The sequence below is a fragment of the Anser anser genome (genome assembly GCF_964211835.1).
Source record: "Anser anser genome assembly, chromosome: 2".
NCBI lineage: Eukaryota > Metazoa > Chordata > Aves > Anseriformes > Anatidae > Anser > Anser anser.
The window spans coordinates 15,123,967-15,150,941 of NC_139721.1; the positions used below are offsets into that span (position 1 = coordinate 15,123,967).

Sequence of the window (26,975 nt, forward strand, 5' to 3'; positions counted from 1 at the left end):
GTCTATCTTTGGGCGTTTAAATAAAGGCAGAAGTGGGGGAACTTGGACTGATTTTGGAGATGGCCAGCGGGCCAGCTGTAAGGAACACAGTGAAGGTAGCTGTGTATGGGAACAGAGTCAAAAAAATATTGGGGAGGGGGGAAGAATAAGGGAAATAAAGTAGCTGGTCTGTCTTTGAGCTCTTTTTTTCCAGAAGGAAAATTGAACAGGTATTCCAGAATAGCTGGTCTTCTATATTTATTCCAAATTAACTCCCCCACGTGGACACAATCTTCTGGAATAAAAGTAGGATAATTATTCTGTTTCAAAAGAGTAGTTGCTTGTAGTAGAGGTAGCACTGAGTTGCCTTCTTTTTCCCCAAACAGCTTGGTGTTCAACAGCAAAAGCCCAAGCACTTGTTAAACTGTATTTGTTGAGGAGAAACTAAATCATTTCATTGTTCTATGTCTAAAGATAACATTTGCATAATGAACAAACAAATCTGGTGCTTAGTCAAGAAAAAAAGGGGGCAAATGTTTTTGTTTCAAAATTCCCTATGCATACACGGAAGTTAAGGATATATTTGCTTAGAAACTTATATATCATGCCTTTATTTCCAGATTGTATGGAAGGTTGTCAGTATCTACTTTATTGTAAAAGAATCAAAATATTTTATGTGTATTTAAAAAAAAAATACTCTGCAAAGTTATGTTTTAATATCCATCATAGAATTTAATTGTTCCAAAACATACTATTCTGTCAATCTGATTTTGATCAGTAAAATTCTTAATTATTTAGGTATTGGGGAGAATGTTTTACATCGTAGTAGTTACAACTTTAAAGCTATTTCAGTGTCATGTGGTAACTAACTGTTCACTTCTGTTTAAGAAACCCTGATGGTAGGGAAATCAAAAAAGCATTTTGGAAGGGGCAGAGTTAATCCTGTCAGTGCAGTCTTTTGCTGGAGGCTTTTTCATGTAAGTAATGTATTAGCGAGCAAAGCAGCTGCTTGACTTCTGAGAATTTTTGCTAGAGCAGCTTTTCCTAGTCTTTGTAAACGTGAGGTTTTGCCATGCAAATCTTCTCTTACCAAAAGACTCGACTCTTGCTTGATTATGGAACCCTGAAAATTGGGAGTTTTAACAAAATTGCCTATTTAATGTAGCTGGAGCAACAGTTCAACAAAATGAGCAAGGCAGTTACTGGTTATTTTAATAAATATTTTTAACTTGTTTCACAGCTTGAAAAAAGCAAATATTGCTTATGAAAACATGTTTGAAGAAGTGCCCATTGTAATTAAGAATTCATACCTGATCAATGTGATGTTGTGGGAACTGGAAAAGAAATCCGCAGTAGCCGATAGACATGAATTGCTCAGTCTGGCTAGCAGGTAAGTACTTGTTACAATAATGGATGTATTTTTATTCGCTTTCCCAAACCACAGTTTAACACCTTGGGTGAAATCCCAGTCTCATTACAGTCCATGGAAGCTTTGCATTGACTTTAATGGGGTTAAGACTTTACCCTTCGTATGTTTTTGCTGAAGGAAAAGCTGCGTGGTAAAACTATAGCATTAAATTCAAGGACTAAAATCAGTCTGCAATCTGTATTTACCTGTACTGCTTGAATTGTGTATTTCTCTCAGTAGTATATATTTCTTCACTTCAAGAAAATACCAGCATTCAGAAAACTAAGGCAAATAAATCTGTTAAATATTCTTTAATTTATGAAGTATTTCTTAGGTAATCCTGTATATGATTTTAATAAAAAAAAATATCACATTTGTCCTACTTTAGTTTGCAGGATGCACTTAAAAAAAATCATCTGTCTGAAAAACTGGCAAACATGCTCAGATTGATTTTTATGACGACCAGCATTCATAGTGTCAGAAATTAAGGGTTTTTAGAATGGTCTTCTTATAACTTTATCTAAGAATAACCCTGTTCCTGTAACACTTTGTTCTGAAAGTCTATTTGTGGTAACAAGGTAGGCGTGGCCTCCAGCAGTACGATCAGAAATTTGGTGGTACTTAAATCTTACGTGATGCAGTATTGTTAATTTGGTTATTATTGGGCTGATAAAAATAACCCGATGCACAAAATGATGCAGTATCTTGTTGCATAGAAACTGGATTTATTCACTAGTATGTTTTCGGAGCATAACACTTTTTACCTTGAGATATTATCTGTCAAGGTTCTGATCTCCTCTCTTGACTCTGCCAACCAGATTAGCTGAACACGAGCAACCTCACCACGTGAGGCTGTTGTTAATGGTTTGGTATCACTAGCAGCCTATATACTGCTAACTCAGGCAGCAGCCTTCCGCTCTCTTTTCTTTTCCAGAGCTTACGTGCACGTGTTGAGGTGTCTGATTCTCAGAGAACTTGGGCAAGAGAACAGATCTAAGGTTGAACTCTGCCTGGGAATTTACTAATGTCACAAAGGATATTTAATTAAAAATTTTGTTCAGTACAGTTATTGTGTCTTTGCACCTTGGAATTAATTGATTGGAAAAGTATTTTTGCTGAGATATCCAAGCTGCCCAACTTCCAGACTTTATCAGGCTCTTTGCTTTGTCAAAGATCACAAAGCTTTTGCCATTTGAGGAGAGGGTGGGTGCTAGATGTGGGAGACGAATAGGGTCTATCTACCACTTTACTGTCAAAAGGAGGACGATGCTGAGCATGCACCAGGTGTCCAGACGATAAGACAGTGTTGGACGTGTTTGCTTCTGGGGGTTTGTTCCTGTTGGGAACAGGAAAGGAAATGGAAAAGGGTTGGGATTCCCAGCGACCTGGGTCCTAACACAGGCTGCTACTAGTCACATAGCACAATTCTGGAAATGGAAACGAGTTTGAACAGATCACAAACCACAGGTGAAGTTTTTCATCGGCTTATCTTTTGTAGAGCTGTGCTGTACTGCTACCCTGACTCAAGTCAGAAGATAGTAACCGTACAGATTACTTTTCTTTCTGGAATGACAGTGTTTGAGTTGTAGCCAGGTACAAGACAGGCTTTTGTGTTGATCCTCTCAGCAGAGATGAGAGAGAGAAAAACGTGAGCCCAAGAGAAAAAGGGAGCTCTCCATCATTTGTGCTTAGGAATCCTTCTCAACACGGAAAAAAGGAGAGCTTTTTCTTACTGAATCGAAGTTTCTTTTCAATAGGTGTTTTCTTAGACCAGCGCAACACTGTTGTTGACAGTGACACACGTGGAAATGGATTATTGATAAACCTGGTTGAAAGTGCCTTTTCAATTCATTGTGCTTCTCTGAATTTACACAGTTACTATCCCGTATACTGACAGTAATTTCTTCAGCTTGCTGAAGTCTAGAACTTCCTAATAACGGGGAGCTCAACAAATTCGTCGGTTTTCAGAATTACGTCTCTTGAACTGACTCTCCTGGCAGCATTCCTTTCTTGCTCACCTGGTCTATTGGAGGAGCTTAAGGTGCTTAGTTTGATTTGAAGCAGGCTAAAGCTTTGGGAATTACACCAGTGGGTTTGTTTGGAGGCTATTGTATGTGCTTTTTTTTTTTTTTTAAATTCCTTATAGCTGGTTTTAGTTACCACGCAGGTTACCTTCAGTGATATCTTACATTGGTATGACTCAACTGGCAAATTAGAAACATTTTAATGCTCATTTACTCTTGTTAGGGTGATTTACACTGCCTGCCTAAATATTTAACTCGTTTTTACTTGAATTCAATTACCAAGATTTCTCTATCAAAGAATATATTGCCTGAAGTAGGGGAGTTCAAACCGCTGCTGTTCTGGAGTTCTTATTTTCATTTTGTATTTCCTTATTTTTGTCTTTAGATAGCTGTGGCTGAAACATCTCAGATATCAACTTTTTTTTTTAATGTTGGTACGGGTCTTCCCCACTGAACTTTGCTGCCGCTGTAGATTTAGTTGGCAATAACTTTAAGGCTACTTTATTTTAGGGTTTGCGGTGGGTTTTTTTGGTCCTTTGGGAGCATCCTTGAACCTTTTTTTAATCTTCTGAAGCAATGGTTTTGGCAATGAAATTATTTACCCATGGTTATTCTCCTCTGGAGTGTTTGTTTCATCAAGATTCTCACGTGTTCAGCCACCCACCTTGTCTGAGTTTGAAGCTGTACCTATTTGAGGTACTTTGACTGCACCTTAATATCTTTTTCCTTTTGAAGTACATTTGTGATAATTGTGTAGTAGTAGTTTACTTTTTAAGCATAAATCTGTGTTTCTCGTCTGAAATGTGAATTGAGTGGAATATTCTAGGGAGAGAAGTTAAAGGCAGAATAGCATACAGCTAGCAAGTAATAGCAAGTAAAGGCCTTTTGCTCAAACTGTTATCCTCCTGCTACCCTTAAGGACCAAAATGTCTTGAAGACCTTGGAGTACTGCCAGTCTTTTGATAGAGACTCAAGAATTAAAATCCTGTCAGATAATGTTCCAGATCTTCAGAGAAATAATTACAACCAACTTTCCCATTCTCATCCATCTCTTCCCTATTCTATTGATGATCTAGTTTAAATTAAAAAAAGCTTTTTTGTGGTCTAGCTTCATAATAGGGTTGTTCTATAATATCTCAATTTGTCTCAAGCAATTTTTCTAATAGTGTGCGTCAGTAGAAGCAAACATGTGCTGAACATTTACTGCAGTAACATCTCCTTGGCAGATAGATTTCTCAAACATCAGATGCAGTATTTTTGCAAAAGTGACATAAGGAGGGTTACTTTGGCTTTCAAAAGCGATATTAACCTTTATACATTGTACTGCTTATTCAGAAATCTCAGTGTGCTTAACGGATTATTAAGACAATTATGAAAATCTCTAATTTGCAGATGGGGGAAGCTGACACAGAGAGGGTAAATGTGTTGCCCAAAGGCACACATCAAAGTCGGAGTAGAAAAGGGAATGGAGCTTGAGACTCCTGACTTACATATCTCATTCAAACAAAATCCTCTTAAAAAAAGCGCAGGTTGCGTTCAGGCTGAAGCGCCGAGATGTAAACAAGTTCTTCTGCTAAGCGGTGGGAACGTTCCTTAGAAACATTTAATCAAAAAGATGTGCTTTGCCCCAGCAGTACCTCTCTAATCCACACAAAGCAGCTCTTCCCAGGAGGAGAAACGCTGTGCAGGGTGGCACCTCTCCCAAAAAGCAGCGACTGAGAGGAGCCTCAGCACGACTGCTGGAAAGAGGAAAACGAGAGCAGCAGACACAGCATGTTCTTGGTGCTCCCTGTTCTCGTCTTCTTTAGTCAGGGTGCAAGCAAAATAAATGGACCCTCTCACCTACTTTATTTTAGGGTGACTGTGGGTGGTTTTGCAGGGTCATCTTTATTTGGATACCTCCAGCTTCAGTATTTCCGTAGTCCAAAATTAGGCCCATGGACCAGCATGGTTACTGATACCAGAGGCCGTGTGCCTCTTCTCCCTCCGGGGCCAGTGCAGGTAGGTGGGCTTCTCCAAAAGTGCAAAGTATGAGGCCCGCAGGCCCTGTGTAGAGAAAGCTAAAACTGATGAGCAGGACATGGGAAGCTGAAAACGATGGGAATTGCTGCCTATTTTTTAAGCTTTGGTGTTTGACTTGAGGGCTGCGTTCTGGATGTTTCAGACCTTCAGCAAGTACATCTGAAGTCCTTTCTCGATTAAAGATGCTGAGGGAAATGTGGGCTTCATGTGTAGCTCCACGCTATGAATCCTACAGAAGCGGAGCCAGTTGAGGTTCCAGCCCCCAGCTGCTTGCATCATTCCTCCCCACTACCCCCATTTCATCTCTACATCCCTCCCACCCTCAAAGATTTTTATTCCCTCATCTGTTTTGGAGTTTGGCTGCACAAATAGCTTTGTGGAATAGTCTGGTGGAAAAAGTCAGGCTCCCACTCTTCTTCCCTTCCAGCCTTTCCCTCGGTCTCTCTCACTCTCTCTCTTTTTTTGAAGCCCCAACAGAGGGTGTTTTTGCATTTACAGTAGACTACTTCACTGAAACAGTTTAAAGTGTGCCCACGCAAACAGCTGAATCCATACAGCTGAGAGTGCTGTAATCCTTGGGCAAAGGGAGAGGGAGAGGCAGGAAGATGCTGATGCTGGAACCTCTTAAACTGGCTTTGCTGGCAAGAGCAAACCGCACCTTTGCTCTCTTTAAAATGCATCCATAAAGGGAGGCTCTGGTGGTATGAGCATTCCCGCACGCAGAGGGAAGCTTACAGTCAGGTCTTTTTGCCAGATCTGTATCCTAACAGGATGCACTCATGCAGTGAGTGATACGCGAGTTTAGTTAATATGTAGGTGATGTTTTCTTCTTCCGTGGGAGCTGGACCATAACACTGCCAAATGCAGTGCTCATCAGCCAGAATAACGAGAACTGTGACTGTTACATAGGGATTAGGGTAGTACATTGACAGGTTTCTACTTCCCACCCTCAGAATTATATGACCTTCGATAATCCTTCAATAAGGAATTGGAAGTAATTCATGTGTCAAGGCCCTTTTTGGTGAGGGGTAATACCCTGTGAAGTATAAGGCTGTTACAGAGGTGCACAGCACCAACAATTACTTTGCAGGCCATGTTTTCTAGCCTGTTTTGCCTACAAGAGCAAGACTTCCCTTTGACAATTTGTATCTGTGCGTGCCTTTTTCTCATTTTTGATGTCGTCCAAACCACACAGATAAGTATCAAATGATAATTTCTGGAAGTTTGATAGGTGGCCAAGGGTAGGTGATCCCACCTGAAACACATATAGCACGGACATCGTTTTCTCAGCACCTGCTATTTAGCTTTACAGGTCTGTTATTGGTCACTTCTTGCTAATCTAAATTTAAATTTGATGGAATAGGCTCACTAAATCAGCTGACTGAATTGCATCGATTGAAAATGCAGTTTCTGTATGACCAGTGCTGTCAGAACAACTTGTCACATGCACATGCAGACCTGTTGTCTACCTTTCACTATCACAGAGCCCTGTAGGAAAGTTGAGTCTTTATGGTTATGCAAGCAGCAGTTATGTGCGCTTTTGTTTTTATTGCATTAAAGTGTAGGAGACATTTAGGTACTGAGTAGTGTGATTTTTTTTTGAGATTTTCTATAGGGGTGCGGAAGGTAAGGAGATGCCTAAAAGAGCTTTTGGGCTCTGTGTGTATGGTGAGTTTTTTATGGGCTGGAGCAATGCAATTTAACCTTCTAAATCTCACCAGAATAAACTTCTGCTAAATAAAACTTACCTAAACATTGTACGTAGAGATTTTTACAAATTACTTTCTATTTCCTTTTATATATTCTTTAAGAGATGGAATGAAAAAGGGTATCGTATCAAGCACATGAGAACTGAGGAAAAAGCTTGTCCTGTATTTGGAGCATACTTATCACTTCATGTCTCAGTTCACATCTGTTTAAGTTATCTGTTTTTAGCTTTTTGTTTCCCTGGCAATGAGAGCAAACACTATATTACTGCAATGTCTAACAATAACCCCCTGTTTCAGTATTCTGCTGTACTAAGCTGGTCCCAGAGAGATTCACATAAAATCATTCTTTGTAACCAGCTATATTTCATACGGACACTATCTGTAAAATAATTATGTATTCCTGATGTCCGCATACCCTACAAGGCCATTCGTGTGTACCTGCATAGGCATTTCTGATAATATCCAGTTCTTACGCTAACTCGCTATAATATAAACTCTATAAAAACCTGAAAATATGCACACCCATGGCCATGGCAATATTCCACAGTTCTAAATATCATAATACTTGAAATGTTGAACTGAAAGGAAAAAGTACTCTAAGAAGTTTAAAAATAATTATTATAGTGGCGCCTTTCTGCTGTGTGTTGCTGAAGTCCTCGTCACCATCTGCCCCTGTAGTCAAGTGGAGGTTTAAAACTCTGGCTTGTAAATAAATTGTACTTGGAAATTACTGATACAGCCTTTCGTTGGATGAGCAGGCAGCTCAGCTAGTGAAATAGCTCTTCCAGTACTTGTAATAATGATAAGTTTCCTCAGCTATATTCTCAGCAGGTATCCTCTAGTGCCTCAGTACATTACCAGTGTCTGTCTACAGCTGTGAATTTTGTGGACTTGGTGAGTAATTTGCACTTGAAAAGGGATGCGTGTAGTATCGCACGTGTGGTTCCCTTTTCACATTATGCCTTTATTTCCTACTGGCTCTTCCAGTTAGAGTTTCCCCAGTCCCTAGGCTATAGGATGGTGGGAATGCATTGTAAAAGGCTGTAGAAGTCTCAGATAATGTGGAAAAGCAACAACTGAATGATAGGATTCTGACATAGAAGTGCACCAAACAGTTTTTATTTGAAAGAAACTCCACGAATACTAGCGGATTGCAGTTGAGGAGGAGAAGAATGGAGTTTAGCTGTTTGAGTCCTTGGTCTTCAGCCAAGTAGGACTGGGTAAGGCTTAGATTGGAGCCAACAAGCTAGCTGCTGGTCAGAGGGATCAATACAGCGCAGCGAGTATCCTTCTTTTTACTGCACTACCCTGTAAACACAATTTAGGATGAATACTGTCTCCATGGGCACCAACCTTAGAAGTTCCAAAACTTAAGACTTGGAAGCTATACCTTTAAGTTCCTGCAAAATACCGAATCAATTGCTAAAAATGGTTACAATAAAAGTTGTTTAACAGACTGCATTTGTCTGGCCAAGGCTGTAGATCGCATAACTGGAACTGGACGCGCCCAGCCTAGCTGCTTCCATGTTGCCTATGGTATGGAATGTGGAGTTGGCTGGGCTGGATGCATCGCTCCCTCTCAACAGCGAAAATCAAGTGTCTGCTGAACTTCCAGGCGTAGTTTGATAGTCTAGTTAATGAGATAGAGCTCAGAAGAATATTTAACTATCCCTGCTGCGGGTCAGAAATATTGGGAAAAGAAAAACAAAAACTAACAAGAACTTGAAACAAAACATCTCCTGGAACATCGTTCAGTGTTGCATGTCACCACAAAAGCGTCAGATGTTTTCTTTTAAACATTTAACCTGGATCTGTAATATCAGTGAATTCATGCAAGGCTTTTCATAACTATGAGGTTCATTGCAAAGACCAAAACATTTAAAAGTGATAATTGCGATGTGGCAAAGACACTAGAGGAGGAGACGCCAGGTAAGATATCATCTTATATACACATATATACATATATATACATATATATATGTATATATGAACAAATGTAACAAGGAACTGAAAAAATTAAAAAAAAAAAGTGCAAACTTTGCCATTAGTGCAGAAAAGCTTGTCAAGTGACTTGAAATGAATTTTCAATTTCAATATTTTGTGTTTTTTAATGAATTCAGTTTTTCACGAATGTTTTTTGTATTTCAGTAATCACCTAGGGAAGAGTCTGCAGCTGCTGATGGACAGAGTGGATGAGATGAGCCAGGACATTGTTAAATACAATACCTACCTGAGGAATGTAAGCAAGCAGCAGCAACAGAAGCACCAGGTTGGTAACAGGGAAAACCTGAATGAAAGGACTTTTTCCATGAAAGATCATTTTGAGGGGTATTATCCAAGACAGATGGGTTTGGATCTGGATCTAAGCACGATAAAATTCTTTAAGAAACGTGTCCATTAAATACAGTTATAAAATGTTAGAGCCAGTGGGGAATCATGAAATGGATTCAGTTCTGCTGACACATGGTGTGGACTGGCTTGTCTTTGCTATTTTACGTTTTTGTTAGTGATGTACGATAAACAAAATCATTGATAAATGTGCTGTGGACATGAGGATTAGTGGATTAGTAAGTGTACTTCCTGCTCTTTCATCTCAAGTGAAGTGTTCTAAAGCAAACTCTGTGTTTTAATACCATCACATACGGTCATGCATCTAGGAGTAAAGAAACAGTCCAGACTGAAAAGACAGCGGACTGTCCTCTTACCAGCAGTGACATTTCAGTTGTGTTTGTATCAGTAGACAGTGATACTGATTAGGTGATGTTGGCTTTTAATTCCTAATGCCAAAAGAGTTGTTTAAAATCCAAAAGAATCTGATTAGGGAATACTGAGTGTGGAGACCTGCTGTAGGTGGCCCTGCTTGAACAGCAGGGTTGGACCAGATAACCTCCTGAGGTCTCTTCCAGCTTTCAACCATACTGTGATTTTGAGACTCTATTACTTTATTTGCTGTTGCTGCATTTGATAAAGCAATACTGTGCCTAATTATAGAAGAATGCTGGTAAATTGGAAAAAAGCTCTGTGGGAATGATTTAAAAGCCTTGAAAGCAGATCTTAATGAATGCAATTTGCTTCATGTGATAAGTGAAGTTACGAAGTGACCTGCTTATTCAAGAAGTACCTACGTGAAAAATAAATTTGAACTCTTTAATCTAACAGACAGAGATATGACAAGATTCAATATTGGCCAACTGAAAGTGGGGCAGGCCAGTTTGCAGATAAAATATTGCAGGTATTGCTGTAGAAAGTAGCTAATTATTAAAGAGAGTACCTATGGCTCATGTGAAATGCTTCATCACTGACTACTAAATCAAAATTGGCTTTTCTCACTTAGATATAGCTTGAATAGGGAGTATTTTAAGGAAGCAGTGCTTGATCAGTGGTCTGTCCTGGCTTTGTGATTCCTGAGGACATAGAAGCTTCCTGCATGTTATCTTCAGAAAATTTATTTTCCTTTGCTGCCTAATTTGAGTAGAAAGATGGCATACACTTCAAAGGCTTTGTGAATAACAAGAGGTTCTATTTATTTGGAAAAGCAGACCCAAGTAGGTTCCATGGTGTCCCATTTCGTTTCTTTACTAACTATAACTGCTTTAGTAGTGGCTCATTGCAGCATAGTTAGTGGTCTTAACTTCATTTTTAAAATGGAGCAATTGTGATTAAGAGCAAGCCATTTCAATAGAGAATAATAGGCAGACTGCTGAGAAGTGAATGGGGTAATGCAAAGAAAGAAGAAGCTGCATGAAATTCACATACAAATATGGGCATTTAAGATTTTATTTTTAACAATGTCCAAAAACATGTATTTGTCACTACTACTGGAAAAAAAATTACTTCATTTCAGTATGCCACCAAGTATGAACTGTTCTCAAAACTCTTGTGCACAGATACATTTAAGTAAGTGAGAGAAAACACCCTGTACAATTTGGTTTGTTTATTTTAAAGAATTTTTTTTGTGTTGAGTATGAGGACTCTGGTGGACAAAGCTTACAACTTTAATTCCTGGCTCTGACATCCAGTACAAAATCTCACATACGTGTTTTTGAACGTATGTTCTTCTGCAAGAATAAATGTTTATCTAATAGCTTAAAAAATGATCAGCTGCCATAAAAACTGTTTGAATAATCTACATGGAAAAGGGAAGTGCTGAAAACAACTCTCAGTATTTTTTAATAGCAGGTTAATTTCTAAAAACTGCTCCTTTAGTATATCCTGTGGTAACCTACAAAGAAGTGACATGGAAGTGGCAGAATATCTAAATAACTCAAATGGAAGAATGAACCATTTTACTTTGTTTCAGCCACGACTTTGTTCTCAGTTTAGAATTAATATTTTTTGGCTTTAAATACCTTGTTTAATCAAGTTCTCTTCCCCTTTCACATTAATATTGTTTTGACCTTTAACTTGCATTAAATTGGGAATTTCTATCTTTATATAACTATTGGAGGTAATGGCTTCTTATACCTTCATAGTCTAACCTTGTTTTCCTTTTTTTTATTTGCTTGGGGAGGTTTTATCTAGTATGCTGAAATCTTTCCATCAGATACAGTATTTACATCTACGAAAAACATTAAAAAACAATCCATACCACTTCAACACTGCATAATTTTCTAGTGCCTTATTTCTTTAAGGTGCTGACTTGAGAGTGGTGGGAGGGGGAAAAAAAAAACAAACAACAAAACAAAACAAACCAAAATTTTGATATCGGTGAATTGAAATAAAATGAATTGCATTTGGGGTTACCTTTTAGAGCTTGGGCTACTTTTTCATTTGGTCATTTTGTTTCTTAAATAAGGGGGTATTTGAATTTCATATGACTCTTTATCCTGTATGGATAAGTGCAATTTTCAAAACATACTTGCTAGTTGGGCAAAAAGCATCTGAAAATAAATACTTATCAGTGCTTTGGAAGTCCTGTTGCATTGGAAGTCCTGTTGCATTCTGTTTCTGTTGCTTTATTTTCAGTACCAGCAGAGACGTCAGCAAGAAAATATACAGCGTCAAAGCCGAGGGGAAGCCCCTCTTCCTGAAGAGGACATCAATAAACTTTTTAAACCACCACAGCCCCCTGCAAGAATGGAATCACTCCTTATTGCAGGTAATGTCCCAGCAGTCTCTTTGACTCATCTTTTCATATATGAATGTTACCTTGGGGAAAAATGCAGTTATTACCCTAGAAGGCATCTTAATTGTTCATTACCTTTGACGTTACGGTGTGATAATTTGGCGTTGATAGCATTCCAAATACTGTCCTTCATTTGGTCAAAGGCAGTGGTTTCAATAAACTGACCCACAGTCCTGGTGTCTGAAGTATTCAAAAAAAAAAAAAAAAAAGTAGCTAAGAAAAACAACTTTATTGCTAACTTTATTTAGGCAGTCCTTGCCTCTGTTAGAAAGTGAGCTTCCACACACAGAACAATTTAAAACTGTCTAGGGAAGTAACTGAGGCGTGTTACAGGTACTGATAAGAACATACATGTTTTTATAAAAGTGGGCCACCGTGTTTAAACAGAATGGCTGTGTAAAGCTGTAAACTTGATGTATGGAGACTTGCTCCTTTTATTTCTTACTCGGCTATTGTAGCTAGCTCCTGCTTGACCATCTGTGCTTCACGGGTTGCTGGGAAAGGGCAGGAGCAACAGCAAGAGCCTCTTCCTGGCTCCGTTCTGAGAAGGTGAAGTGGGATTTGAAAGGAGAGCTAGAGAAATGCCCTACGGAGCTTGGCTTTCTGCGCAAATGGGTGTAGTGACTGCTGCAGTCAAGCTGCTCTCTGCGCTCAGCCCAGCTCCTCCCTCGACTCCAGAAGTTATGGGGCTGTACAGATGAGAGGCAGGAGTAAGCTGTTTGGGCTGGAACTATTGAGTCAGAGCAGAGCATTTCTCTGCCTCATTTTCTGCAGCCCTAAGTTACTGCGGACATCCCTAGGTGTTGAACTGGCTGTTGCAAAAGCTGAGAATTTTTAATTTCCCATAGAATTGAGCTCATTTCTTTGATCTTTATGGACAGAGTTCTAGGGAAACTATCCCCCATCTCTACACACCTTACGGTGAAGGAAAATGTAAATGAGAACAAAGCAGCGATATTTTTGGTTGTCTCACCCCCCAATTCCTTCAGTTTTCTGGTGTGCTGCGTTGTGTAGCCACAGTTCGTTACAAAACTTTGTGCCTGCCCCTTACCTCCTGGAAAAGCAAAAATAGCTGGGACCTCACAATGGCAACAGAGCAGAAAACCTAGATGTCCTGCTAAGTAATCTAAGTTTGGAAAATGTCATGAGAAATCAATTTTCTTTCTTTAAACTACAGGAGGCATTTTAGATCAGATAGTTATCACCATTGTTTTGCACTGAGAGAAAATTAAATAGAAGTCCTGGTAGTTTAGAGTACTGAAAGAGTAAGTAATTTGACATTAAAAAAATAATAATTAGATTAGTATTTTTTCACACTGCTAATAAGTGCTGCTTTTAAAAGAAATAATGTTCTTGATTTATTATTCTATCCAGAGTCTTTCAAAAAACTATTGTCTTGATAGTTTTTAACAGTAAATGAATCCTAGCAGCAGTAATGTATTTACACACTTGGCTGTAGCATAGCTTAGAATATGCAAAAAAAGTTTGTGTGCACACGTGTGTTATGGTGGTGTTGATATGCTTAAGATGAATCATCTCCTATAAGAAAAGGAATTAAAAACTATTATACTTCAAGGAAAAAAAAAGAAAAAACAGTTTTCAGCCAAAGCTTCATTTGTTCTTTTACTGTAGTCAGGGGAAGAATTGAAAGGATCCACTTCAATTCAGATGAAGTAAAGTTTGTGGATAAAGAATAAAACTTAGCTCTTTTGTCTCTGAGGCATTAAAAAACTTTTTAAATAGAGCATTAGATTGAGAGTTTATTGGCCTTCTAAAGAGTCTTAATTTTGATTAAACTGGCTTCATGTTTTGCTATTCCTAGCTAACAAGGGAAATAACTTGTAGCAGTTCTTGTATAAAAATGTTTTGATGGGCACATTTGATTTGTATAGCACTGACAAGTCTCCATACCCTGATGATTTTTTAAATAGCTAATAAAGGGAAATATTAGGTGAAAAAAAAAGACTAACAAAATGCCAAACAGGAGTACTACAGCTTTCAATCTGCTAGTGGAAAATATTTGTTATAGTATTTTAATAGGGCAGCAGATGCATAGGAAAAAAAAAAAAACTGAAAATCAGCTTTATTGTACTTTTAGAGCAACTAAGTTGAACAGTTGGTTAATGTGATTAAGCTTCTAATACAGCCGCAAAAATTGTTTGTTCATTTTATTGTCATATGTCTTTTCTGAAATTGTAAATAACAAAATTGTAGGAAAATTGGGGGGTGGGGGTATACCAGTTTACCTAGTCTGCTAATTTAGTTTATTATTTTTCCCAAACCTATTTGGGAATTTTGAAAATGTGAATTCCTACATGTAGAGTAGTTGAGCTTTTTTTGGTTGTTTCTCTTTGTAAATCCTATATGATTCATTGGTTTTCTTTCTGGGGGGGGGAGGGCGTGCATTTTAAAAATTGTGTTCCAGGATGTCCTTTCTGAATTTCAAGACTGATAAAGGTTTATTCTTCTTTCCTCTTGACAGGTCAAATTAATACCTACTGTCAGAATATTAAGGAGTTCAATGCACAGAACTTGGGCAAGCTTTTCATGGCTCAGGCTCTCCAAGATTACAACAACTGAAGAAAAGTTGCTATGACTCTCAACAGAAAGAAGTTATTTACAGTTTTATGCTGTTAATGATCCTTTTGAAAATTTGGTATATTGGGAAAAAAGTCTTGTAAAACAGTCACGTTGGTTTGTGCAGAACTCTCCTGTAAGAAAAATAAAAGGCAAATTTTAATGATATTTTAGTATTTCCTTATTTGTTGGCCATATTGGACTGGAATGTTCTGTGGTCACTCAGGTTTGCTAAGTACTTGGCGGTTATTCATGTTTAGTCATAGCAAATAATACAGGTTTAACTTGGAATCTTAAATAAAAACAAGTTATTACAAACGTTCAGTATAGCTGACTTCACAGAAGAAATTTAAATTTTCCCAGTTTTGATTGAGAACTTACAGCCATAATAAGCCAGTCACTTGGAACAGTTGCTTGTTTTTATTTTAATCTGTTTGGACAGTCTGGCGCATTGGATCTTCCATGTTGCAAGTATTTCATAGGCTTCACAGTTGAAGCATAGAAAATCAGTATTCTGTGGAGATTGATCCCCACCATATCATGCTAGGCTGTGTTCCCATTTCCATTGACACCACCAACTGGACTGAAATCCAGTGATATGCTACTGATGTCTTCATGAAAGAAATTGTAGAACTAGGTAACCTGGAGTAGGACACAAGACCTACTCTGCATTAACTTGATCCTCTGCACATGCATTTATTCCTGAACTCAAGCTACTTTACTTTTTAAGAAGAACATTGATTAAAGGGTTTAATGTGTGGCAAATTGCTCATGTTACTGTCATTTTGAAAAAAATAAGTTCTTGCATGTTACGATGTGATGAGTTCTGAGAGCCGAAAATGGCTGAAGGATTTTTTTTGTAAATAACATCTTCTAAATACAAACCTAGTATGGAAAATTTCAGCCTCCAAGGTGAGTGTTTTGGAAAGTCAGAAATGTGTGAAAACTGGGGGTTAGAGTAGGACCTTGTTTTTGTCAGTCTTAACTATAGCGATTGTGGTATTTATGTAAATATGTATGCAAATTTTTTTCAGCCCTCAAATATCTGGCAAATTTCCAGTCTCTTTTTTTTTTTTGCCTTGGAAACTTTGGGCACCCTTGTGTTGACTTTCACACAGTAAACTTATCTGAAAACAAATATCTGTTAAGCATCCTGCTGCAGTGCCACATGATTGTTTTGTTTCCTATACAAATAATATTCAAACAGCGTTAATTTTCTAGTTTTCTGAAGGACCAAAAAATACTAGGGAAGAGAAGTAGGAGCAAGTAATTAGAATAAAATGGGACATCTGAGACAGAAATAAACTATCTTCTGGATAACTGGGAATAAAGGACTGGCTCTGTAGTGGCTGTCTGTAGAAGGAAGCAGCAGTAACATACATACTAAAAAGGTCTGCAAAAAAGGTTTTAGCAAAATAAGTACCTGGTATAGGTTAAAAACAAAGTGTGTGTTTGAGTCAGGTCTTTGATTGTGGATGAAAATGTGAGAGAGTGCAGTAATTTGCTGTGTTGGGGGGCTAACAAGCTGAGTGAATTTAATATAGCTAAACTGAGTGTGCTTGATGTCAGTTAAAGCCTATGAAGAAATATGGAAGACTTAAGTAGAGACTTGTGGCTTCTCAAGGTAGGGATTTGAGTCAGATAGGGAAATGAGATACAAAAGCAAGTAAAGCATAAGTAGTTTTTTGGAGATGGTTTGACTTCCGAATCATACTTTGGTCATTTGTCATGGTGAAAAAAAAATTAGGGGAAGTCTACCTGAGCCAGGGAGGTGGAGTCAATTGAAGCTGTCAGTCTATAAATGTTGTGGGTGTTAAGAATTAAACAGGGCTGTGTCGCCATGCTGGTTTCAGTGTCAGATTTCCCCACAATCTCTGGATTCTTGGAACTTGGCTCTTACACACTCTCTACCTAAAGTAAGTGAGCTTGACAGCTCATTCTCTGTAAGACATGTCCTTCCCATTTCTAATTATCACAGCACTATTTTTCCACATCCTTGGCTGTGGAAGGCTTTTCTTTATACTAATAAATATGCAGTGACATTAAAATCTTTAAAATTCATTTTTAAAGAAGTTAAAACTTCTTTTTCTTTACCAGTCATACAGAGTTTAGGCTTTAAAAAAAAAAAGGAAAACAACACAAAACCACCTGCTTTCTTTTCCCAGAGTACCTGCTCTGCTCTCTTTTCCTATATTTCGCAACATTAATAATGAAAAGATGGTGAATTCTGATATCTGTAGTGAGCTGCAGTACGAAATCTTTTTGTGTTGCATAAAGTAGCTCACATGTTCATAGGTTTCGATGCATATAGAGTCACATAGAGAGGAACTGTATGGGAGAGCTTCCCCGTGTTGCACGTGGTAGTTCCACAGGGACAGTAACAGTTGTTTACTGTCAGCACTGACTTTTTTTTCCATCAGTGAACCTATCATCGTTCTGGCCAGCAAGGCCTCTGCCCGGAGGTCCCATCTCCATCACCTGTCCTCAGGTACTGCATATGCACGTGGGAAACAAAACGTGCCATCTTTCTTCTGGTTGGCTGATATTTGGGATCTTTACGTGTGTATCTCCCATCTTACCATGACATTCACTGCCTCAGTCCCACTGCTGCTGTTACGATGCACTAATTGTGCGTAATTGAGCCTATGTGGGAAGTGCCTTCAGCCTTAGTGGCAGCACTAGCTCGGTCACATCACTGCTTATGGGGTGTGCTCCTCGGCCCCAAGGTTTTGCTGGTGGGTGCAGCTTGGTGTTGCATAAATAGCAAGTTCCTGTTCCTGTAGTTCGAGGTAACACCATCCCTGAGGACTCACGTAATGGACTGTGTGCTTCTGCTCTTACACAAGCACAGAGTGGAACAGGATAATCACTGAGTCTTTCTAACGCTCTGAAATGTGTCTCATTATACTGACAGCTCTGAAATTATCTTCAGGACAGGCAGTAGGAAAGGATGTTGCACTTTGGACCATCCTTTGGTAAACTAAGAAAATACATGCAATTCCTTAGTTAATTCCACAGTTGTTATCAGTGACTAATCCCTAACATTAATATTTAAGGAAAATGAAACCAAATGGGGAAGAACTTTTCTGTAATCCAAACATAGTTGGCATGCTGTTATCTCTACATCAAGTTATGAAGCAGTATTCCACACTCCATCGAGTTATTCCACACTCCTTTTGGAGCAACTTCCATCTGAGTTGTAAGTATTCTGCAGCAGACTGCTCCCACGGAGGAAACCACAGCTTCCCCAGTTATTCTATATACATTATCGTGTCCATTTTCTTCTTACCTTCACCCGATATTCCCCTAAATTGTTAAACTTTTTAGAACCTGAATTTCTACTTCTCTGCGTCTTGTTGAAATTAGGACTTCTGTGCAGAGTTGAACAGTGTGACTATAAGGTACTGCCAGGGAAGAAGAGGTAGTGTTTGTGGGATGTTTGCATCTGCATGGAGTGTGCAGTGGAGGGGGACTGGATGATGCAGATGTCCCGTTTTGTACAAGCAAAGATGTTGGATGGGGTTGGCAGCGGCGACCAATACACATATAAACAACATCTGATATCTTTCTGTTTATGCTCCTTTTGCTGTGTGAATTCCTGAGCCTGGAGTCATTCATTAATCTCGGTGATTCTTGCCTGTTTTTTTTTTTTTTTTTTTTTTTGCCTTCTGATGACTTTGCTATGACAAATCACCAAGGACGAGCCGACACATCTTTAAGTAGCAAGAGGCTATATAATGGTTCTCACTTGATAGTCAAAGGACTGAGAAAACTCTTGGTGCTCTGTTAAGAAGTCATTAGGAGCTGGTGATGCATGTAATATCACCAGCGTAAATATGTGCAATGTGTGCAGTGAGAGAAATTGAATTGCTCTCTGCAGAACTGCTTCTCAGCCAGTTTGCCAGCCCTGGGGTGAAAGATATACTGTCCCTTGTGATTTTCCATGCCTGTGCATTTTCTTCCCTTAGCTTTTATACTTGCTTTTAATTTTCTTTAGATTTTGCCCACAGCTTGTTGATTTTTAAGTAAAAAGAGCATGCTGCTCTAAATCCACTGATGGCTGTCATTATGTGCTTTACTTTTGCCCGAATTCTTCTGGAAAGCTTTGTCTGCAATTGGAAAGATACTTTTTAAAAAATTTAATTTTTTTTTTTTTTGAGCAGCATATCAAATTCACAGTGGAAGTTTTCATGCTCAGGTGCCAGATCTGCTCCTGAGTTCAGCTTTCTCATGACCCTAGTCTTCAGGTGTTAGGGGGCTAAAGGTATTGGCACTGCTCAGAAGATGGTGGTGCTGCCACCTGGGACTTGTCCAGAGTGAGTGATTCAAAGCTCTTCATACCAACTTTACAACTGGAAGGCAGTTTATACAAAGTTGGGCCTTTTTTTTTTTTTTTTTGGATCTTTTAATAATTGACAGAACAGATTGCTGTTGACACAACTCATCATATGCTGAGCAGTAGCAAATTGTGCAGAGCTGTAGAAGATGTCTTTAAAAACAGCTTTGGCAAAAGGCTCCTTAGTGAGAGAAAACTTAATGTCTTATTTCAATTAAAGAGAACATTTATATGTGGGAAAAATAGCCAGATCCATTTTACAATGATATTAAAAGGCATTAGAGTGTCAGTAAAATAAACAAGGAAGGGTAGTAATGTATTTATCCAGCAGAAACAGCTAAAGACCTCAAAAGCTTTATAAGATGAAAAGACCGCGTGCAATGAGGATCTCCATTCTGTTTTAAATGATCAATTTATTAATCTGTTACCATTACTGAGGGCGGTGTTCCTTAAATACAGAATAGATTCATCAAGCTTCCGATCTCTTTTTATCCAGATTTGAGCAATGCAATGTATGATTTCAATTTTAATGTCTCAGTAAAACCGATGGAGTGAGAGTCGTACCCAACAGGTCAGAAAGCTGATGGAAAGATTCGGGGGTCTCATACCACAGCCAGTGTTTGCGTGCTTGCCTATCCTGACATTTGAAAGCAAGTTGCTGAAGGATGTCTGTCACATTTTTTTTGTTGTTTTTCCCAAATCTTTCACTTGGCTTTTAATGTTAGTCAATTTTGTTTTTAGCTTGCAGATTGCAGATAAGGCAGGAAAATATGTAACTGGAATGTAGCAGTGGCAATAGTCTTGCCTGTTTCAAGCTGTGGTAAAAAATATGCCCCAAAATAGTCTAAATAATAATGACCAATTTATATATTTTAGGACAAGAAGTAAACAATATGATGATCAAAGCTAGCCTGTACTACACCAGATTGTAACACTTGAGCACTTTCTGCTTTTGACCAACTGTGTCACTTCCATATGGATTATTTTAGTTTACCTTAGGCAAAAAGCACAGTCCTATTAATCGCTATGACATTTAACACTGTAGTCAGGCACATCCAGTGTTACTAGCTGTGAAAAATCTCGTTTCCAAAAGGATTAGCAATTACGAGGTCCGCAAATGTTAACAACTTGTTGATATGGACCACGAGGTCTTATTTGATTTAATCATTTTTAACGTGACTCCTGGTGCCATGTTCTAAGACGATCTAGGTTTCTAGTGCTATTAGGCTTTCAATCAGTGGAAAAAAATAAGAGCTTACTGTTTATAGAAGAGCACTTTCTGCAGTTATATATATGAGCACAAGCATTCATGGACTTGGTTTCTTGTGGCTTTTTGGTCTTCCTAGTCCAACCACAAAAAGCTGTTCACAATGACTCCCACACACGACCGCCACATTATCTGCAGCTCGCTCCAGGAGCTGCTGCTTCTCCCCCTCTGGAGCGTGTGTGAGTCCAGATTTAGCCGAATTTGGCCAATGAGTTCACAAGTTGTCGGAGCGGAGTTCAGACAGAATAACTGTATGTGCACTATTTCTTTGGAAAAGCTCGGCGTAAGCCTTTACTTGCGCTGATATCAGCAGCTACACGTATCGTGGTGGACGTGTGAGGTGGACAAAGCAGAGGAAGCCGTACGGACCTGGGGTCGCGCAGGGCACCAGCATCCATCAGGGGCTGCATAACAGACTGCAGTGCAAGCAGCTGCTTGCAAGGGAAAGGCTCTCTCGGTCACTAATTGGTTTCCGTAAGCCTTTAATGAATCCTCACTCTGAAAGGTAAAATTTCTTTGTGGGAAGGGCCCTTAGACATTTTAACTTTATATGTCTGTGCAAGGGAAGTAAGGGGATCAATGAGGAGAAAAGGGGCTTCTGGATCAGGCACTAAACCAGTAACACACTCAGGAAGTGACTGGGTTGTGGCCATCTACAAATTATGTATATACATCCTATAGCGTTTCTTAATCACAACATTATTAGAAGAAACCTCTTTTGTACATTTATGTTGTTTTAAAAATAAATTACTAAAGTGGTAGTAGTCGGGAATATACCTGAAATTTCTCATCCACTCCATGTGCAGCTGCCGCTGTCTGTGTTTGGACAACTGAATCTGCTTTTCTCTGACCCAAAGTAGGAGGGCTTCCCTTGTCGCAGGGGGCAAAAGAGGACTTGGGCCGTGGGCTGAGCAGTCCCACAGGAGGAAACCACCACTCCTGGAGAGAAGCTTGTCCCTGTCTTGTGGCCTAGTAGCCACAAGCCTTCCTCGTCACCATCTCTGCCTACCTCCCAGACAGTGGCTGTGAACTTGTCGCTAATTACTGGAGTGTCATAAGTCATGGTGTTGGTAGAAGTAGGTGAATAATTTATGTAAACAGCACCTCTTCCTGATGCAAAACATACGGGCTGCTTCGTAACTTGCACCTGCCTGACAATGGAGGCATGAGCCTAGCGGGGAACCCTGTGTCTGAGCCGGGATCCGGCAGACCTGGGTAAATGTCCCGAGCGGGCCCTTCAGGCCCTGTGCTTCTTCAGGCCTGCAGCGCACTGAGAACCGATTCTGGCTCTTTTGTATTTTGAGAGTGTAAGCTCCTTAAGATTGATGCCATGCCTGTCATATTCACTTGAAGTGCTTAATGTGCTCGATCCAGTCCGTGCTCAGCATGTCCTTGATATCATTTGGTGAATTTAAGTGTAATTGCCTGATTGTCACATCCTATGGAGAAAATAATACACGATTATGCCATTAAAAGGTTGTGTGCTGAGTAACTGGATGAAGATTGTACCGACAACTCAAATTTTTCCCATCTCTTGAGGGCTCAAATTTCCCAAGTTTAGCAAAGCACGTTTTGTTGTACAAAGCCACGTAGCCTGCCATGCTGGCTCTGTTTTGAGGCTGTCCTGGGCACGCAGTTATCCTCTCTTAGAGCTAAAGAACCTAAAGCAGCAGCACAATGCTGTATGGACCTGCCAGCGAGGAGGTGTTAAAGGTTTCTTTGCTACTTGCTGAGCAGCAAAGTGGTGCTGAGGCCAACACGTGTAGGTGTGGACACCCCTAGCCTTGCAACCCTACTGGCCATGCAAGGTCATGCTGCCTAATCTCTTCCTAGCACCTGCTTTTAATTTCTTATGTCTCTTCTTTCTCCAATTAGCACATCACTTTATTTTCAGCCATGCCCTGTGCTTTTTCAGCCTTACACCTCAGTCATTGCTTGAATTTTCAGCAGCGTGATTGCCCAAACTCTTGTTGCACTTCATGGAAGCACCAGAGCTTTTCATGTGAAACTGGAGTTTGTTTTCTCCATTTTTTTTCTTTTTTTTTTTTTTTTTCTGTAACCTCAGTCTTGGAAATAGCTGAATCCCTTGAGCAAAAGCTTCCCAAAAAAGATCCCATTAGTCAGACAGCTAACATCAGGAATGCTTAGCCTGAATTGTTCAAAGTTATCCTGAAACAGAGTATTACAATGGAAAATGTTAAGTAGCCTCCGCATAAATGCGGCTACTTGTGCTGCCATTAATAACCTTGGCTTTGTAGAGAATGTTCTTGTGCTGGCTAAATTAGATTAACCAGTAAATTTTCTCCATCTTTAATGTCTATCAGATTTAAGACTTCTGGGCTTAAGCCTACTGCCACTAACGCTGATGGTAAAACTCTGCTGGATTCTGTGTGAACGCCGACTTTTCAGGAATGATGTCAGAATTTCGCACTGCTGAAATTTGTGAGTGTGAACAATATAAGAATACGAACATTACAGGGCAAAATTAAAGTGAACAACTTTCAAACTAATTCTAAGTGAGAATGAGGATGTATATGGCACTTCAGTTGGTATTAACATTAGCTTGTAAAAATCTTTAAGTATATTAAGAACACAGGAGTCCCCATGGCTTGTGGTAAAATTACATTTTTAATATTGTAGGAAAAAAAACCTGTGTGATGAAGGGTTCAATTCCATTTTTCTGAATGCTTCATATATCTGAAAAATTACAACTCTCGGGAGAGCATAATATCATATCTAAAGTCATATTAGTATTTAATGTTTTATCATTGTAGTTCTGCTTGCGGCCTCTGCACCTTATTCCATCACTCTCATATATGCCGTAGTGTTATTCAGATTTAAACAGCTTTTACCATTCCCTGGCAAGAAAGCCATTTCAGGGATATTGTCTGCACTGCTTGCTAAAAAACATGATAATGTAAGCTGCTGCCCTTTTCAACTGGTGATCGTTGCCTGGTGAAATAGAGGGTAAGCAAGTTGCATCCCAGGGTCTCAGCCAGCATAATGCCACCCTGGCATAGTAATATATGCGGTACCCCTAAGTGGAGGGGAGACATTTATGGATTTAAAATACTGAGATGCATTGTTTTGTATTTTGTACCTACTAGACATTTGTTTGTCCCCATCTATGCCTAGAGACTGAGTTCAAGAGTTTTGCTAACCGTGGAGAGCTGGAGCACAGTCCCAGCAGAGGAGAGCCGACGTCCCGGCAAATAGGGAGGGACAGGGGTAACAACTGATCCAAATCAGACAGGGTGTCCACACGCTTGTGTCCGTCACGCAGAAAATTCACAGCCCAGAAATGACCACCCTGCAAAGCAGTCAGACCCGCTACAAACGAGCCTCTCCGTTCTGGAGCGCTCTGCCGAGCTAAATGGGAGAACCTCTCTGGAGCTTGCTCATCGCTGATTTTAATAGCAGCATTCTCATCTTGTTGTGGGGGGCTTTAATTGTGCACATCCCATTAGTGCTAATGGAGTTCTGCACCTGAAATTCTGTGTATGGAGATGAGACCGTAAATCTAGGGTTACAACCTCATTAAAGTTGTTTATTTCACGTGTAATAGCCCCTTTGCCACCAGGATACCTTAATTCATGACTTTATTTGTCCCTTTAAATAAAGCCTCCGCGTCTCAAGACTATAACTGCCTCTTTTGTGCTGTGCCCTGAGATGACCGCTCATACTTTTCTCCACCTCTATTGTGCAGCACGTCAAAACAGCCAGGACCCATCTCCAGAGAGTTATTGGGAGCATGATGCAGAGAGATTATGAGTGCTGGAGGTTGCTGCCAGGCTATGCTGTTTCTCAGCAGTATTTACCACTGCTCTTGGGGACGTAGCTGTACTCGGTGCTTCCCCATGGGCAGTGGCGCTGGGTGCAGCAGTAGCTGGGCTGGAGCTGGAGAAGGCGCAGGGGTGCACCAAGGAGTGAGCTGCCGTGGCACATAGCGGAGTGGGAAAAGGCTCTGCAGTAACAGCAGGGGGAGAGTGAGGGTGGGAAAGCCAGGAGAGGGCTGGGGCTGGCAGAACTGAAAAGGGAAGACGTTTCTCGAGTGTCAAAACTAGGCTTAAGACTCGTGAAGATGGACCCCTTGGTCATCTTCTTGTGGTCTTCTCTGCCCTGAATCCCATTGGTGTTATATACAAGAACAGCAGGGTCTTTTTAAATTATCACAAACAAAGGATTAAAAAAAAAAAAGAGGTGTTTTGTTCTAACAACTTTTGTTTTGACCTTTTTTTTTTTTTTCAGCAGAGTTGATTTTGTTCAGAGTGTTCACAGGAAGATTTCCCATCCCCAAGCCAAGACTTTGTACAGGTGTTAGTAAGCTTTGTGCCCGTTACAATTTGTCTCAAAAAGCCTGGCTTGCCAAAGAAATTAAGTGAAGTCTGAACACTGTAAGTAGGGGTGGGGGGGATGTATCAAGGTTAATGGTCATTTGAGAGTATTGGTCTTTTCTGACATGGAAGTGTTAAAGGAAAAATAAAAAATCTGCTTTAGGCAGTTGGATTTTCATGACTGTCGTGCTCTCAGCAGCGAGTGCTGAGGCTGCAGGGAGGACGGGGTAGCGAGTGCCTGTGCTTCGGCCAGAGCAGTGTGTCTGGGGCAGCAGAGGGGGGGGTGAAGAAGCCAGCCTGCAGGCAGGCTGTTTCAAACACACGGGTGGGAAGATGCTAGCTAAAAGGATAAGCAAAGGGTGGGTTGTTTAAGAAACCCTCAAGTAGATGAGAGGAAATGGGAGGATGAGAGGTGCAGAGCTTAATTCCCGCCCTGGCAAATTATTGCTGGCTTCAAGAAATGCCCGTATACGAGAAAGACATGAAAGGTAGATGCAAGTGTGGACTTTCTTATTATTGTGCGGGGAAGAGTGCTGCATGAAGGAAGCTGAAATTGGGTAGAAAATCACAAATGTGAGCAGACTGGAGGCAGTGATGAGCAGTCTGCTGCAAGCAGTTGGCCAGTGTTTGTGAGCTGGGAAGAGAGTAGAGATCTGAGCAGAGGTAATGCTAAATGGAGATAAAATTGGTGGAATAGGAAACTTTTCCCCAGGTTGTAGTGAATTTGTTCACAGACACCTTCTTCTGGAGAATCAATGTGTGTCCCTGCAAGTCAGGTCTGCAAACCAGAGCCCAACCCCTCCACCAAGGCCCCGTTTTCATTGCATCCCCCTGCACCATCCTCTGCTGTCCGGTGACTGCCTCTTCTGTTTGCACGTCCAAGTCTCTTGATAAACTTTAATAGCATTGCACAGTTTCCACTTCACTTTCACATTCGATTTTCAATATGTAACTCGTGGAGTTAATTCACAAAGGTATTTAGCACAGTTTGAAACACCTCATTTGGAGATGGATCCAGATGAGATGGCAGCAGCTATTGAGCTCTGTGTTGTGCACTGAAATTATAACCAAACTGGAACTTCTTCCCCCTGTTCCTTCCACTTCCATTTTGTTTTCTTGATCACTTAAGTGGATAATTAAGATTCAGGTTGCCTGCAAGTACCTGTTTCACCTGCGGGTGCATGGTACCCTGGGCAGCTGAACCCATCGCAGTGACCTTAGATGTGTTTTTAATTGTTTTCCAGGCTTGGTTATTTGAGACAGCCTTGAGATTTCGGGTGTACCAAATGTATTTGTCTGCCTTGCTCTGGTAAAGGTATGCCTACCGCTGGCACTTGCTCAAGCTCCAGCATCACAAACACAGGCAGCATCCAAGCACAGCGCTCCCTCTTCCCGTCCCTAATTGAGACCATCATTTCTCAGCCATCCCTCGGTGCCCTGCTGGCATGGCGAGCAGAGGAGCCGTCCTTGCAGTCATTCAATTTGTGCAAGCCTAGGGAGAGAGTGAGGGCCCTTCAGCTGAGGACCCTTCAGTGAAACTGCTGGCTCTACCCCTTCTGCGATAATCACAGACATTTATCTATTAAAAGAAACAAATTCAGACACTGTGGTTTGTACCAACTTTCTGTTCTTCCGCACTCATCTGGTTTGTTGTTCCAGAGCTGTGCAGTTTTTATGTCGTTTGCAAGGGCTTTTTATTTTTGACCAAATCAGCACAAAGTTGTAGTGGTGGTAAAAATCAGGCTTTTTTTTTTTTTTTTTTAATATTTGGCTTTGAGCCATGTTTCACATTGGCAGGGAATAAATATAGGCATTCTATTGTTTCTCTGTGCAATTAATTTTTTTTCCAGGCTTTTAGGTGTGTACTGTGCTCCATGGAGAGTGTATCCCATAGCTTCTCGTGAAGCTTTGCTAAACATTGATCCTACCTGTCCCACTGTTAGGAACTGACCTGGTGGGGAAGCACTGCCAGGAGCCGCCACCTGATCCTGGACCAGATCCTGCAAAGCTGGTGCCACCGAGGTTGTGGCTGCCGTGCCACCCGGCTTGCTGTTTGGTGACTGCAGAGAGCTTGTTGATGGGGCTACACAGGCTTCCTGGAAGTTCCTCACCTGCAAAGGGCTCTGGTGGATCGCTGGCCCACGGTGACATTCATCTCAACTGGCTCCTGCTGCCTGTGCTGGACACGATCGTC

At 40.3% G+C, this 26,975-nt stretch overlaps 1 protein-coding gene across 1 annotated transcript in view; it reads left to right on the forward strand.

Moving 5' to 3' along the window:
• The window catches only part of EIF3H (eukaryotic translation initiation factor 3 subunit H), an 85,526-nt gene extending 70,514 nt beyond the window's left edge, over positions 1 to 15,012 (forward strand). Inside the window, exons 5-8 of the mRNA XM_083823822.1 lie at positions 1,220 to 1,369; positions 9,291 to 9,411; positions 12,108 to 12,240; positions 14,750 to 15,012. Coding sequence (XP_083679948.1) covers positions 1,220 to 1,369; positions 9,291 to 9,411; positions 12,108 to 12,240; positions 14,750 to 14,847 — 502 coding nt within the window. The 3' untranslated portion in view covers positions 14,848 to 15,012. The remainder of the gene's footprint in view (positions 1 to 1,219; positions 1,370 to 9,290; positions 9,412 to 12,107; positions 12,241 to 14,749) is intronic.
• Positions 15,013 to 26,975: the final 11,963 nt, after the last annotated feature.